The sequence below is a fragment of the Lycium barbarum genome, chromosome 8 (assembly GCF_019175385.1).
Source record: "Lycium barbarum isolate Lr01 chromosome 8, ASM1917538v2, whole genome shotgun sequence".
NCBI lineage: Eukaryota > Viridiplantae > Streptophyta > Magnoliopsida > Solanales > Solanaceae > Lycium > Lycium barbarum.
In genome coordinates this window covers 293,394-307,658 of record NC_083344.1, presented here as the reverse complement: position 1 = coordinate 307,658, position 14,265 = coordinate 293,394, and the positions used below count along the sequence as shown (strand labels likewise).

Sequence of the window (14,265 nt, the reverse complement as noted above, 5' to 3'; positions counted from 1 at the left end):
ATTGTCGACACTAAAACCTTACAACGACAACAACATGTTTAATGACATTACTTTCATGATTCTTGGAACTGTTTTAGCATCATTTCCATTCTTACAACAGCCCACAATTCATTTCAATTTCAACTTGAATCATTATGCTTCACTTCCACTAAACGTTCATAACAAGAATCAACACTCAACACATACAATTTCACCTCTAGCACTAAAACAGTCCACTGTTTTGGACTGCTCGTATGCTTCAACATAATTCATTTCTTTAACACCTTAATTCACATATTCAACATGCATACAATACACCACAATGTCCATAACAACAACAATCAAAATGTGACACAAAACAGTCTCTAAATCCCCCCAAAACAGTCCAGTCACACGGCTACAACACCACTTCAACAACTTCATGATTTTCATCCATTTATCCATACTACAACACATTCAATCCATTTCCAATACATGTACAAGAAGATTAAGCATGATTTCATTTATCTCTACAACACACGGCTCATTTCAAATTCAAGAGAAACAGCCCAATACCAACATACACGAATACAACACAAGAAAAATGATCATTCTTACCTTACAATCTTGTTCTTCACTTTGGCCGAATCTTCACCCCTAGTGAAATGCTACACCTCCTTGTTTCTTTCCAACAACTACTACACGTTATTATGCACCTTTATAAGGGTTGAAACACTTGAAGAAAATATATTTTTTGAATCTACATGGAGAACCCAATCTGGCCGTGAGCTATAGGAGCTTGAATGGCATGTTTATGGTTTCTTCTTCACTTGAAACTTAATGGTGAATGTGTAGAACACTTTAGGGGTTTAATGGAGGAAAATAAATGGAAGATCTGGCCGTTTTTGGTGGTGGAACAGCCATGGAAACCGTTGCTTTCTTTCTCTAGTTGGTGAAGAAGAGAGCTTCTCTCTCTTGTTCAACTTTGTCTAGTTGGGAAATGAGTTGGCTGAACTTTTGGTCAACAAGGAGACCGTTGTGCTGCCCAAGAAGGCCTTACACGTTCCCCCAATTAAGAATGGGCAAAAAATCTGATTTTTGTTATGTGCTAGTGGACCCCACACGGCCACTAGTGCAAAATTTGTGTACATTTATGTCTTAATCCCCACTTAATAATCCAACTTGCATCGTCCATATCTCTCCTTATCCCGATATTATTTTGACGAGCGGTTTATTGCGTTGTAAACTAGACTCGATGAACTTAATTTTAGCCTTTTGAAACACCTTAAAACTCCTCATATGCTAGGAGATATGCCTCCAACAATATGGGCTAAAAATCTGGTCCGAGATTTTATTGAAGTTGTTCCGATTCATTTCGTTTAACTTCTAATCCTCTTCCAACCTCATGTAACCTCTTATGAATACATGTACACACTTGTATACATCAATAAAAATCCATATACACGTCTCGAAAGGTCCAGAGAATCACAATAACCTTAAACATAATTAGAGAACTCACAAAGCTTCGACGAAACTCCAATCGCAAAAGTATGTTCATATATTTTGTCCATCTTCTATATCATTACTAATGATCTCAAATACTTTAAAAGGTCACTCACTTTACCTCATATACATACTCATAGCGCGATTTCACGTCCTTTAGGTAACCGTGTCACCTTGGGATACTTAAGGAAACCATATGTATATAACGATATTCTTACTAACTCGACTAACTTTCCTTGAACCTTCTTAACTCATTCTTTCTTGTTTTAATACAAGTCACACATATTATTATGGAGTGTAGCAACACGTTTCTACCTTAACAGCAAGGTCAAATTGCATGTGTATAATAAATTTTTACATGCAAAGTCGGCAAAGTAGGCTTGAAAATTTTTGGTGAATTCACATCGAGGTTCCGCAGACGTAAGAAAAGTCAAATTGCAAGAGCTTAGAAGACAATATGAGTTGGCCCAAATGAAACCTACAAAGTCCGTCAAAGAATTCTTTACAAGAGTTATTGATACTGTCAACGATATGACGACTAATGGAGAAGCATTAGACCAAGTTAAAGTTGCTGAAAAAATATTGCGGTCCTTGAGTATAAAATTTCACACTAAGAAGACGGTTCTTGAGGCAACGAAAGATCTTAGCACTTTGACACTTGGTGATTTAGAAGGTGAACTGGTGACATATGAGATGTCCCTGAATCAACAAACAACTGAAACAGTTGATGAGGCATTGCAAACAAAGGTGAATCAACCTAAAGAAAAACAAGAAAAATCAAATCTGGCTGAAACAAATCAACGAGGTCACAATTTTAGAGGTAGAGGACGAGGTGGTAGAGGTGATTATCGAGGTCGAGGTAGAGGTAATTTTTCCTATCAACAGAGAAATGATAATAATTTCAGGAGGGAACAACAGAGTAATCAAAATTTTCAAAGACGTGATAAATCAAATGTTCAGTGTTATAATTGTGGAAAATATGGACATTATCAACGTGATTGTTGGTACAATGAATCTGAAAATAGGGAAGAACATGCAAAGATGGCTGAAAATTATTGAGATAAACAAGATACATTATTGTTTTCTAGCTCCGCGACTGAAGAAAATAAAGGGAATGAAGGGTTTATTGATTCTGGTTGTAGCAATCATATGTCTGGAAATAAGGAATTATTTGTTGATATGGATGAATCATTTAAAGCTACAATAAAACTTGGCAATAATGCAAAGGTGCCTGCTGGTGGAAGGGGAAAAATTCCAATTACTTCGAAAAATGGATCTTCTCATTTTATATCTGAGGTATATTATGTTCCGAGTCTTCATCACAATTTATTGAGTTTGGGGCAACTAACAGAAAAAGGTTATGATTTGCGTTTTAAGTACGGAATGGGAACGATCAGTGAAGATAAAATAGGACTAATTGCAAGAATAAAGATGAATAATAGTCGTTTATGGCCTCTTTATCTCCATCGTGGCGATTTACCTTGATTTAGTTCTGTGAATTATGATGATACTTGGCTGTGGCATCTACGCTTTGGACATCTGAATTTTGGGAGTTTGAATTTTCTTGCAAGAAAGAATTTGGTTGATGGTTTGCCTTCTATTGATTTTCCTGACAGAAGGCGTGAGTCTTGTATTTTGGGAAAGAAGTACAGAGAACTTTTTCAAAAAGGCAAAGCTTGGAGGGCGAATGCATCATTGGAGTTAATCCACTCTAACCTATGCTTAGTTGAAGTTCCTTCGAATGGAGGTAGTAAGTATTTTATTACTTTCATCGATGATTTCAGCCGAAAGACTTGGGTATATTTTCTGAAAAATAAATCTGATGCATGTGAAGTTTTTAAGAGCTTCAAGGCTTATGTAGAGAAGCAAAGTGGATATTTTATTAAGACATTGAGAAGTGATAGGGGAACTGAGTTTCTTGTGTGTTATAATTATTTGAAGAAGTATGGTATTAAGCATCAATTGACATCTAGATATACTCCTCAACAAAATAGTGTGGCTGAAAGGAAAAATAGAACAGTGATGGATATGGTGAGATCTACGATGCATTCCAAAAATATTGCTAAAGATTTTTGGGTAGAAGCTGTTTCCTGTGCAATTTATGTTCTTAATAGGTGTCCTACTCGATCTAATTTTGGAAAAACTTCACAAGAAGTTTGGTCAGGTAAGAAACCAAGTATTTCTCATCTAAAAGTATTTAGTTGTCTTGCTTATGCTCATGTTCCTAATGCTTTGAGAAAGAAATTGGATTATAAGGCAGAAAAATATATTTTTATTGGCTACAGTCATGAGACAAAGGGTTACAAATTATTTAATCCGGATACAGGAAAAATAATTATTTGTAGAGATGTTACCTTTGATGAGCAGAGTGCCTGGGATTGGTCAAAGAAGAATCCTAAACCTTCCACGTCTCAACCAATAATTCCAGTCATGGAGGAAGGAAGTTTTAGCAGACATCAAGAGGAACAAATAGCGTAACCTGTTCAAACAGAGACATCCAATCGCCCGCAAAGACATCACTATTTACCAGCCCGTTTGCAAGACTATGTTGTTGGTAATGATAATGACTTATCCGACGAAGATATTGTGAATTTTGCTCTATTTGCAGACTGTGATCCAGTTACTTTTGAGGAAGCTGCGAAAGATGATTGTTGGATACATGCAATGAATGAAGAAATTCATGCTATTGAGAAAAATAACACATGGGAATTGACTACTTTACCACCTTCGAAAAGGCCAATTGAAGTCAAGTGGGTATACAAGACCAAATACAAATCAACTGGAGAAGTTGATCGCTTTAAGGCAAGATTAGTTGTTAAAGGATACAAGCAGAAAGCAGGTATTGATTATTTTGAAGTATTTGCACCTGTTGCAAGACTTGATACAATTCGTATGATTATTTCTCTTGCTGCCAATAATTGTTGAAATTTTTATCAAATGGATGTGAAATCTTCTTTCTTGAATGGTGTTCTTGAGGAAGAAGTGTATGTTGAGTAGCCTGCAGGGTATGTAAAAAAGGGTCAAGAAAATAAAGTTTACAAGTTGAAGAAGGTGTTATATGGGTTGAAACAAGCTCCTAGAGCTTGGTATACTTGTATTGATTCTTATTTTATTGGACATGGTTTTCATAGATATCCCTATAAGCATACACTATACATCAAATTCAATTCTGGTGGAGATATTCTCATCGTGTGTTTATACGTGGATGACTTAATATTTACCGGCAATAATCCCAAACTAATTTCTGAATTTAGGGAGGCCATGATTAGACAGTTTGAGATGACTGATTTGGGACTAATGTCTTATTTCCTCGGCATTGAAGTTTCTCAATTGGAAGGTGAAATTTTTATCTCTCAGAAAAAATATGTTGGTGATATTTTGAAAAGATTTAATATGGACAAAGCCAAGCCAATTCTGGTCCCTGTTGAAGAAAAATTGAAGTTAACTAAAAATGGAACTGGTGATTTTGTTGATGCTACATATTTTAGAAAATTGGTAGGGAGTCTAAGGTACTTGACTTCTATAAGACCTGACATTACTTATGGAGTTAGATTAATTAGCAGATTTATGGAGTCGCCTCGTCAATCACACTTGCAAGCAGCTAAAATAATTTTGAGATATATTCAAGGTACGCAATCTGATGGCATATTTTATTCAAAGACTAATGATAGTAGTCTCGTTGGATTTACAGACAGTGATTGGGCTGGTGATATGATGCAAAGAAAAAGTACTTCTGGATATGCATTTTATTTGGGGTCTGGTGTATTTTCTTGGTCTTCAAAAAAGCAACAAGTTGTTGCTTTGTCAACAACTGAAGCAGAGTACATGGCTGCAACAAGTAGTGCTAGACAAGCATTATGGTCGAGAAGGATGCTTGGATTTCTTCAACACAAGCAAGATAGTCCTACAAAAATATTTTGAGATAGCAAGTTTGCGATTGAGTTAACAAAGTGTTATATCCCATAATTTTATACGTCGAGTTATTCGCAAAAGAATCGACTCAAGTTAAAGACGGGATCATTTTCGGGCACGAAGTAGAAATCTTTAATTTTCGGTTTCTATTAGAACATGAATTGCTTATAAATTTTACTTAGTGTATAAATATTAATGGAGATTAGGGATTAATTAACCATGATTAGATTATTAAGTGGGGATTAAAAATTAATTATTCACTAATTAGACACTAGTGGTCGTGTGGGCCTCACCAAGACATGTGGCCAAATTTGATTGGCTCAAGCCATGAGTGGGACATGTGTCCAACTAGTAGGCATGATATTTAAGTCAAATTGATGACTAAGGAACTCATTTATCATCTTTCAAACTTGAGAAACTTAGAGATAGAGAGAGGAGCTCTCAAACCTAAAGAAAGAGAAGGTCACGGCCGCCACTGTTCACGGGCGGCGCACTGTTCACGGGCACTGTTCACGGCCAGTTCATTTTTTCCCCCTTCTACACAATTAATTGGAGAGATTTGGAGATCAAGAGGAGGAAAAATATGGAGCTCATGGTAGCCATGGCAACTCACGGCCATGGCTTTCTTGAAGACATTTCATGGTGAAAAATTAGAGCTTGTCTCTAAGGTAAGATTTAATTCTTTTCTACATGTTTTGGAGGTAGTTTAGACTTGTATAGCTTGGTAGATGTGTGTTGAATACAAACGGGTTATGTATGTTGATGTTGAATTATAAATTGAGGCGTGTAAGGGGGGTGTTTTGAGTAAGAATGAGGAATTGATTTTAGTAGCATTATGTAGGAATTAAATGGTTAAATTTAAAGTTGTGTTGTTTTATGGACATATTGCTATCCTTGCTAAATTGAAAGGATTGAGGGTATGATTATGTTCATATGATTATTGTTGTTGTTATCATGGGTTATGTGATGAGAATGAAGGAAATTAATGGTTAGAAACTTTATAGAGGTCGTGTGGGTGTGTGAAGAGGAGTGTGGCCGTGAGCCATAGTAATGAAAGAGAATGGTGAATTAAAATTTATTTAGCTTGTTAGAGGTGTCCTTGTGACATTGATGACGTAGATAAAGGGTTAACGAGTTGAGTTGGTGTTGAAATTGGTTGTATGTTATGAGAAATTATGTGATTTTTATATAATTTTTATGCAATTATGAAAGTAAGATGCTAAATGTGAACTATGGTTGTTATTAATGAATTTGGAAGAAAACAATGCGATTTGGTAGTTTCGTTGCAATTGTAGAAGTTTCGAATGGAATATGGAAATGGGCGGAATGGTTCGAATCCTTGGATATTGTTTAAAATGTTATTGAAATATGTTTGGGTAATCTTGAGTTAGTTAATGAATATGGAAAAATGTTGATATTAGTTGGATGGTGTGAAGTTAGAATGGAAGAGTTACATTATGTGGAAAGGAAGGGAAAAATTTTGGATTGTTGGAAATGTTGTATGAATTGCTTAGAATGTCTTTAAGTATTGTTGGTATGGATTCGGGTTAGTATTTAAATATATAAGCATCGATGTTGGCTTGAAGGTAAGTCGTCGAGTTGAATTTATGAAAGTTGTTGAATGATGTAAAAGAGAGTTACTATTATTATTTTGCCTTTCGAATTGGTTATCAATGTTACTAGGTTGGTTATTGTGGTGGTTGTTGTTGATTTTGAGCGAGATAAATTCTCGGGATGGCCTATTTACAGGGGAAGTGCTGCCGAATTTTCTGTAGAATTTAATGATTAGTTTGGAATGAATGGCTTAAGTGTCCTTAGCTAATGATTGGTATTCGTTGGCGTAATTGTAGAGCTTGGGGAGCCCGAGGCGTAGATTTGGATTAGCTTTAGATTGACTATCTTGGAAGTGCGTTCGAGGTATGTAAAGCGCAACCCTTCTTTCTTTTGGCATGCTTTAGTTTACATAGGCTAAATTAGAGCCTTAAGGAAATTTCAAATTCGAAATCCGAGCATGTTATGATCCGTATATGTTCCTTGGCACTCTTATGTATGATTTGATGAAATATGAACCCTTATGTCTTTGAAATAATCGTTTTCCGAACTTTGCATAAAAAGATTTCACTTTAAGGAATTTCAAAATTTTTGAACGCCATATCTTTCACAGAAAGGCTCGGATTGCTTTGATATGTTCGTAGAAGTTTGTATGGCGTATGATAAGTATGTTTTCCATAGGCGGGCCCGGCTCGGGTCAATACCCGTCCGTGGGTCCCGCGACTTTCTTTTATGTAATTCGGACGACTTTTGAAAGAATTTGGTATGATTATCATTTTGAATTTCAAGTATGATCATTTACTTATATTTGAGTCTGATAATGATTTTATGCATATGGTTACTCATGACTCTACTCGTGCGTTTTGTTATATCTTTCGCCGGTTCCCGGGCCGGTTCTGTTATCGTGCGCGCTTTGATATACTCCGGAGTTATGCTGTGTTTATGGTTCTCCGAGCTACTCGCAAAAGAGGGTCGGGTTCCACATATATTTGGTGTTATGCTGTGTATGGCGTTATGTTGTGATGTGATATGTGACGGGGATACGGAGATTTGAAACATTCTGGTGTTATGCTGTGTTATGGAGCCATCGACGGGCGGGCGACCGTATTCTTCTGTACCCTACACATGACTTACATATTTTTGAAAGTAAACAAATTTTGATATGTTGGATTTATACTTATGTTCTGTACTACTATTTCGTTTATGCCTCAGATTTGTTTATGTATTTTCTGCTTTGCATACTCAGTACATATTTCGTACTGACCCCCTTTCTTCGGGGGGCTGCGTTTCATGCCCGCAGGTACAGACGCACAGTTTGGTGATCCTTCCGTTTAGGACATCCTCTTCTGCTGTTTGGAGTGCTCTTCTCATTTCAGAGCATACATTTTGGTATATATTTGTTCGCTATGTATATATGTATTTGTTCAGGGATACGGATGGGCCCCGTCCCTCCATATGATTCGGTTTGTCTGTTTAGAGGTCTGTAGACGTAATTGTGGGTGTGTGCCTGCTTCTATACAAATGTGTGTATATGTCCCTATTCGCTATGGCAGCCTCGTCGGCTTGCATTTTGTATATGTATATGGCAGCCTTGTCGGCGTGCATTTGTATATGTCTTTTGGGGCGTTGTGCCATTTGATAGCCTTGTCGGCTTTTGATACATTTGACAGCCTTGCCGGCTTTTTGATATATGTGCATATGTTCGGTGATGTATATTCTGCCGCCTCTTCTGATTCTGATATGATGTTTTGTACGCGCAATATAATATTCGTTCTCAATTCTGTTTAAAAATGATGAATATGAAATCCGTGTTAAGCTTTGCTATGATGATTTAGTTTGTATGTCCGTTTGGGTGCCCAAGTAGGGCGCCAGTCGCGGCTCACGGGGCTGGGTCGTGACACAAAGAATCTAGTTTTTCATGGCCGCAGTAAACACATTGACATTAAATATCACTTCATTCGTGATTTGGTTCAAGATAAGGAGATAGTTGTTGATTATTGCAAGACAGAAGAACAAGTTGCTGATGTTTTCACAAAACCACTAAAATTGGAGTTGTTCATAAAGTTGAAGATGATGCTAGGCATGGTCAAGTTTGAAGATCTTGGTTTAAGGGAGGCTATGTAGGAAATAAACCAAGAGTAGGAAACCTAAGTTGTTTAGGATTTAGTTTATTTAATTCATGTCTAGTTAGGATTTATTTATCAAATCCATAGTGGAATAGGTTTTTGTAGTCCCAGTCTATTTTGGTTTCTAGTATTATAAATAGGGATGCTATGCCACATATTTTAATTGTAGTGAGACTCAAGAGTTTTGAGTTATTAAGTAAAGCTTCCTATTTTCTCTTTTTAGTTTGATAAAATTCTTCTATATAGCTATTGTTGAGTCTTTCACGTGTGCTTATATTATTCCTTTGAGTATTTTTATTTTCTTCACAACCCTTCATAGCTTATATTGGTTATTTTATAAACGGGAAAGGCTCAAATATGCCATCGAACTATCGGAAATGACTTATCCATACTACTCGTCAATAGTTTGGCTCATTTATGTCATTGCTGTTACCAATGGCTCATTCATGCCATTTTTCATTAATTTGGGTCGGATTTTTTTTTATTAATTTGGAATTTAAAATTGGGTCGGTTTAATTAAACGTGAACCTCTAATTGGAGGCTGTGTCATATATGGTATTGTAAAACCGGTGTTAATGAAAAATGGCATGAATCAGCCATTTTGGTAACGGTGATGGCATAGATGAGCCATTTTGGTAACGGCAATGGCATAAATGAGCCAAACTATTGATGAGTGGCATAAATGAGCCATTTCCAATAGTTCAATGACATATTTGAGCCTTTTCCGTTTTATAAATTTATGGGCATAGCCACACATAATAAAGGACGACCAGTTGAATACCCTTCGTCTGAAAATTATACTGTGGATATTAAAAAATATATTAAGTATATAGATCTACTATTACTTTTTATACATATATTAAATTTTGAACACCCTTGACAAAATTTTAAATTTCACTTGCTACTTGTTGATCTAATTCCTTAATTAATATAGTGCTCCTTTTGTTTTAAAAAGAACGAAATGTTCCAAATATAAAGGTCAACAATCTTTTTTTGGTCTCAATTCAGACATTAGTTTTTTAATTTTTAAAATAGAATTTGCATAACTAAATATAGTACTTGATAAAGAGACACATAAAATGAAACAAAGAAGGTATATCTGCATTCTAAATTCTAATCTAAGTATTTCATTTATAGCTTTCCTTATCTTTACCCAGATTGACGTAAATAAGAAAATTCTGTGATCCCCAACCCTCACAAACACCGATTCCTTTAAGTAAGGATCTAGCTAGTTAAGAGTTATGACACCTTTATGCACTGCTCCGTTCTGTATATTTTGCTTGTCGTGTTTCTTTTACACGTTTCTTAAGAAAATTTTAATTAAAAGGATCATTTGACTAAATTATTTGACTAAATTATTCTTATTTTTTTTTTATCTCAATTTAATAACTCTCTTTTTCACCACATTAATCTCTCTCCCCATTTATTGAGTAAGGGTAAAGGTGGAAACTTATTGTAGTTAATTATGCTCCTTCCGTCCCATATTACTTGGCCACATTACTAAAAATATATGTCCCAAATTACTTCATTTACAAAATCAAGATAAAATTAATTAAATTTTCACATCTTACCTTTAGTATTAAATGTTCTTGAAAATAGTTAATATTGATTAGAATGTATGTATTGGAGAGAGATATGGGTAAGCTAGTAAAATATATCTTTTATTTATGATTTCTTAAGAGGCATGCAAAAGGGAAAGTGACCAAGTAATATGGGACGGAGGGAGTGTCCTGATTTTCGAAAATAACAACTATTTTGGATCATCTATTTTTAATAAAGACGACAAGTAAAATGGATCGGAGAGAGTATGTAAATACTGAAGCACTTACTTTTATCTTATTATTTTTCTGTACGTCGTTTAATTACTTTCAAAAAGGTTCATTTTAATTTGTTATTTAGCCTCCTTCTCAGTATTATAATCAAGGGTGGAACTATCTTTGTTTCAGTATTATAATTAAGGGTGGAACTATCTTTGTTCAAGGGAAGTCAATTGATACGCCTTAGTAAGAAGGTTATACCGCGCAAATGGATTACTTTTTTATATAACTACATGTTTAATCCTTTGACATTATTTATATATATTTTTATATTTAAATTTTCTCAGTGAAAATAATGTATCGCCACTGATTATACTAGAAAATTATAGAGACTTGCCTCATAATTAAAGCACATCGCATCCATGTGTTAGTTTAATTATATGATTCAATGTTAAACCCCAATTCAATAACCAATTAATGCAAGTCTCGGATTCCTCTTGGTGTAATTTGTTTTTTATATGTGCAAGTCAAACCCTGTGGATTGTATATTTACACGCACACACACAGTACTATATCTATGGACGGGGAGCAACTGATTAATACTTATAACAAACTAGAAATTAAAGAGGAGATACATAATTGTTACAACTGTCTGGATGAGGACATATCTATATGTACTATATTATTGCTATACGTACATGAGAATAAGACTTCTATTAATAATTGGGCATAACATGGAAGAACAACCCAAGGCTTATACCTTCTATCTTTATTCTAATTATCCAAAATCGTATTATTGTTTCTAAATTTTAATGGCGTTATAATATAACCATGGTATTATATTTTTTCTGAAATTAATTAATTAATGTTTACATTTTAATATACCACGAAGATTAATGAAGAATAATTCGTCAAATAATGAATTATAATTCGTCAAATAATGAATTATTCTTGTGACAAAAAGCTTCAACTTTAACGAGCCATGCATGTTTACTTTCCCAAAAATAACTCATCAGAAAGTCAAAATGAACAGGGAAACAAAGATGCTACTAGATAAAAGAGATAAGCACTAATAAGCAGCACCCATTAAGTCATTAACATGGGCTGTTTAATATCCTTTTCACCATTTAATTCAATCACAATTCGTGTCGGGAATTATTAGCGTACCCGATTCTTCTTAATTTCTGTTTGAATAGACATGACTTTGGGTACTACCGATCATTGTGATGAGATCGATCAGATTCCTTCGTCAGGGTGGAGGTAGCCTTTAAATTATGAGCAGGGTACAATTCAATAATTTTGTTTAAACCTTTACGGTGTAAAAAAATCCACTAAATATGTATAAAAATTAAAATTTATATACATTTACTAGTACGTGAGGTCACACTTTTACCATTCGTAATTTATAAAGTTCAAATCCTGAATTCACTTTTGTTCTCCATCCTCAACAAGAAGCCTCAAATTAGAATTTTGTGTGAAAAAGATACTTTTTGAAGACCTTACAGGCTTATACAACAGAAACAAATTTTAATCGGGATCCCTAAGAATACGGAAACTAGGTGAAAGAAAACAAAGGCGACTTTGGATGTATCCGATTGTGATGTTGATGACCATATGCATTACTTTCATGCGTTCTAATTTACGCGACAATTTTTTTTTTTTAATCAGTCTAAAAATGAATGATATTTTTTTATATTTAGTAGCAATTCGATTTTAAATTTATTCTTTTACACTTAATGAAATGATTTTTAGCCTCATTAATTTTTATGACTTATTTTAGACAATAAATTTCATAAATATTTTTTTATTTTTTAAATTTTGTGTCTAATCAAATATTCCCGTGTAAAATGTCACGGATGACTATCTACTTCGATTGTCACATGGAGGCATTGTTCTAAAGTCAGTTGATTAGACGTGTTCTCAGAGGAATCTTCCCCCTTGTGGACTTGACGTGGGAGTTATCTTTGAAAAGACAGTTCACTCATAAAAGTAAAAAATATATGGTATACGACTTAGAATAGTTTTGTAGGAGGATAAGTTATTCCATATAGATGAAATTGGGTGGGATAAGATGAAATTATTAATTTTAGTGGCGGATTTAAAATTTTTACTCAGGGTATTTGAAAAAATAACTAAACCACTTGAGCTAGCCATTTGTATTTGTTCAGGATGTTCAAAAGTTAATATATGTACATGAACACAAAAAATTTATCCTAAATATATACTGTAATTTTTTGCCCAAGGTGTTCAGGTGAACACCCTGGGCAATGACTAGATTCGCCCCTGACTAATCCCACCCTTTATATGGGATTACTAATCCCACCTTTTATCCCATCTACATGCGATTTGATGGGATATCAAAAAGTTATCCCACCAACCAAACATAGAATTAATTCAAAACCCATCCTATCCCTCCTACCAAACGACCCCTTAATACATTGTACTATGTAGTTGCTTTCAACTTGTAAAAAAGTTCCTTGGACATTATATATTCACAAAAAAATCAAAATATGACAATTATACCCTTTTTTGTCTGAGTGTTTTACACACAAAAAAAGCGATTAAATAATAAAAATGGTATGTCTAAAGCTTTATCTGGACGTTACATGTTCAGCCTTTTCATTTCTTTTAATCATCTCCTTTATTTTTTAAAAACATTCTATCAATTCTTCACATCTTCTTCCACCACTGCGCCACAATTGCGAAGTTGTCACTAAGTATTCATCATACTAGCTTACGTTCATGATTTTATTTATTATAAATAACACGAAAAAAATATTGTTATGGCATTTATGTCTTCGAATGACACATCTCCAGGTCTTTTCTCCCAAATGAAGCAAAATACATAAGTGCATGTGTTAGATGTTTGTAACGTGAGGTACTCTTGTTCTTGTGCACCTGCTTCATTCTGCCTCTCATGGTTATGCCTATTATTAGGCAAGTAATAGTGAACAAAATAGGCTGTAGGAAACGGCTGCTATGTGCTCATCATCATCATATAATGAATAATGGAGCTAATCATATAGGGTAGATCCAAATTAAAATGCCCTGCCAATTCTATTCATGATCATATGAGGATGAGTTGGAGTTCCATCCATCGTGGGACAGCTTCTTAAAGATCGACACATGGACGCAATATAGAAAAGTATTTAGTGATGTGGCAATTAAGGCAGCATTGTGGTACCATATTACTATTATATATAAGGGAGAACAAAAGGACTTTTATAGTCCTCACAAAAATTTACCAAAAAATATTAAACTTCTCAATTAATTACTTTTAGGTCCTAACCTTATTTTTTAAAGTCAAATTTATTTTTTGTTCTTGTGGTCTACTTTTTAAAAGCTGTCGAACATTCTGCCTTATTTACCTGTTTTCTATCAGGTATCTGGTACCCATTGAAGCTTGCCTAATCCAGATTCGTGTAGCATAAGACCCAATCGGGGGAGCGCTCCCTACC

General features: G+C 34.7%; 1 protein-coding gene across 1 annotated transcript; it reads left to right on the top strand.

The window, feature by feature from the left end:
* Window positions 1-4,398: 4,398 nt before the first annotated feature.
* On the top strand, window positions 4,399-5,382 carry LOC132606009 (uncharacterized mitochondrial protein AtMg00810-like). The gene is made up of 2 exons (XM_060319309.1): window positions 4,399-4,445; window positions 4,593-5,382. The coding sequence occupies exons 1-2, from the start codon at window positions 4,399-4,401 to the stop codon at window positions 5,380-5,382; spliced, it is 837 nt and encodes a 278-aa protein (XP_060175292.1).
* Window positions 5,383-14,265: the final 8,883 nt, after the last annotated feature.

What these genes read in the sequence shown, in the direction of transcription:
- LOC132606009 (XM_060319309.1), top strand. Translation starts at nt 4,399, where the DNA reads ATGGATGTGAAATCTTCTTTCTTGAATGGTGTTCTTGAGGAAGAAGT. An exon ending in GGTGTTCTTGAGGAAGAAGT is followed by an intron (nt 4,446 to 4,592) that starts GTATGTTGAGTA and finishes TGGTTTTCATAG; the next exon opens with ATATCCCTATAAGCATACAC.